Genomic DNA, 2,711 nt, shown 5'->3' on the forward strand with positions numbered 1-2,711 from the left:
GGTCAGTCGCTCTCATCGCTTTTCTACAATACGGATTGAGACGATAGTTATGTTTATTGAAGGGTTATCTTATGGCTTGCTTTCGCTCGGTTGCTTGGCTTTGTCGTGCTGGTGGTTTTTGTCACAGAGCTGTGAGAAGTCTAAGTGGTGTGCGGACATTATCTCGGTCACACGCTATTGCACTTTCGTTGGGTTCGAAAGCTTTCATCTAAGTCGTCTTACTTATATCGGGCATTTCACTTACGGTTACACTGGACTGAGGCTGATTAGGAAAGGTTTTGTATTGAATTATATTTCTAACAGATTCTATATCTAGATCTAGCAATAATGACTAGATGATGCAAACCTTAATTAATTAGTTAATTAATTAAGTGTGTTAGTAAGAATTGAGATAAAATTTTCATTGGTACATCTGGTTTAGTGCTAATTAGCATTAAGTTGAAATAACCTTAAATTTTAGCAAGTAGAACTAAAGTCTTATAACTAGTTTTATAACTAGCTGGAACTGCAATGGATGCAGCCGGAAGGTTCAGCAGTTTGCTCTGCACAATCACTGTGCCAGGCATGGTGGCAGCTGTAGCAAATGATTCAGTCTTCTGATTTGGAATGATTGCATATGTCTAGCTCACATATTGACAGTGCTGGGTCTAGTCTTCCTCCTATTTCAATTGAGATTGATTACGTAGTGAAATGTAACTATTGACAATGCAATGACTTACCCCTCTTTTTCTTTGTTTGCCATGTGCCATGCTCTTACACTGCTGATGAACAGGTTCTGCAAAGTGAACAAGAGAATTGCACTTTGAAACATATGTTCAGACAAATTGATCAGATCACAAACTTTGCAAGGATTTCTCAGATGGTTTGCATTTTGTTGGCTTTGGTTAGGTGGTTGGCACAGGTGCAGATAGTGCTTCTTCTTGCATTGTTTGTTGTTTTGCTGATTTCTCCTTTTCTGTCTAGCTTTCTTCTCTCTCTCTCTCTTCTCATCTTTGCTGCTTCTCTCTAGTACCTTTCTCTTTCTTATGTATCTTCTTTTGGAGTTCTGCTAGATTCTCTTCACTTGTCAGTACTTTGCTTTTGGGAGTTTGGCGGATCTTTGAAGCTTCTGGTATTGCAGGAAGTTTTACTTCTTGCTCACGGGTTGTAGAAACAAACCGTACTATCAAAGACGTGGTAGCTTGACGAGCTTGAGCAATGACTGTCTTATCGGGGTGTGCTTCTTGAACCCATGTGTTATATCGGTCATCGTGAAGCAGGTCGTACCCATTTTCATATCTTGTTTGAAATAATGCCAACTCGCTTTCTGTGTAGGAGTCTGTAATCCTCGTCTGCTGTGTTTGAATTTTCAGCTCCATGATTGGATTGGATGTCGTATGTGGATCAAATTGACTGTGACTAGACACATTTCCTTGGTCTGTCATTGGATTTTCAGCAAAGAAGGGAAGGTAACTAACTGGTTTTCTCTCTGTTGATTATTTCTCGTCTGAGGTCGTGTTGCATTCACCTGGTAGAGCAATGGCAAGCTTATTAAAAGGTTGAATTCCTGTTGTTTTGAAGCTTGCCAAGATATTTTTCATTTTCATTCCTCTCATCCAAGCCAGTCTAAATACCTGACAGAATTGCCCTCGTGTAATTACTTTACCTGGATGCTGTTGCATGTAACTGTGGCATTCTTCGTTCCAGAACTGCTTGACTGCACCAAAGCACACTCTGTCTAGTGGCTGCATTAGATGGGTGGTGTTTGGTGGTAGGCAGAATATAATGATGTAGTTACTTGCCGCTTGCTTGATTACAGCAGGGTTATAATGGGAAGAGTGACCATCTAATAGCAGAAGGATTGGACGAGCAGCAGGAATAAACTTTAAAAACAGTTGATTAAACCACCCATCAAACATGTCACTATCAATCCACGCAGACTCATTTTGGCCATAGCTAGTGCCAGGGACTTCTCCTTCTTTCCAGTCTGGATTTAATCCTTTTCTGTCAAAAATGACCATTGGTGGCATAGAATATCCAGCAGCACAGATGCAAGCCATTACAGTTATTTGTGTTTTGCTGCCTGATGTTACAGAGTAGGTATGAGGTTGGCCCTTTCGGGTGGCAATGTATCGCGGCTTAGGATTTAGGGAAAATCCTGACTCATCACAATTGAATATTTGACCGGGTTTGTTTAAAAGATCATTCTTTGTCAGTGTTTCATGAAGATGGCCAAAGTACTTGTCTAAAACTGTTGGTGTGGAACTCTGCATTCTTGCCTGCGACAAACTTTCACTTTTCATGCACGTAATTCTTGGGTGTCGTTGTTTGTAGCCTTTCCACCATCCTCTAGACAGGGTTTTCATTATTCCTTTTTGCTCTAGCATGGCCTGAGCATGAGCCAGTATTTAAGCATTACATGAAACAGGATGTAAAGTTTCAAAGACTTTGGTGACTTCTATGTAGTAATAGTCTGAATACCTGTATAACAGTTTGTGTATATCCCACATCTGCACATCCAAGCACAAACTGCTCTAGAGCTTGCTCTTCCTTATCAGTAAGGTACTTGACTGGTCTTTGAGAAGAGCCGATTAGTATCTTCCCACTTGCGTACGGTTGAAGTGTAGAATTTGGAAGTTCCGTATTCCATGGCTACTTTCCTGACACTTTTCCCAGTTCGTTTTATTTCATCCACAGCTCGCCGTATATTAGGGTCATATTTCCAGTTTTTC

At 40.6% G+C, this 2,711-nt stretch overlaps 1 protein-coding gene across 1 annotated transcript; it reads right to left on the bottom strand.

Moving 5' to 3' along the window:
- Nucleotides 1-1,475: 1,475 nt before the first annotated feature.
- Nucleotides 1,476-2,282, bottom strand: LOC134186060 (uncharacterized). The gene has a single exon (XM_062653969.1). It carries the CDS (start codon nucleotides 2,280-2,282, stop codon nucleotides 1,476-1,478), a length of 807 nt encoding a protein of 268 aa, XP_062509953.1.
- Nucleotides 2,283-2,711: the final 429 nt, after the last annotated feature.

Source organism: Corticium candelabrum, chromosome 10 (assembly GCF_963422355.1).
Source record: "Corticium candelabrum chromosome 10, ooCorCand1.1, whole genome shotgun sequence".
Classification (NCBI taxonomy): Eukaryota; Metazoa; Porifera; class Homoscleromorpha; order Homosclerophorida; family Plakinidae; genus Corticium; species Corticium candelabrum.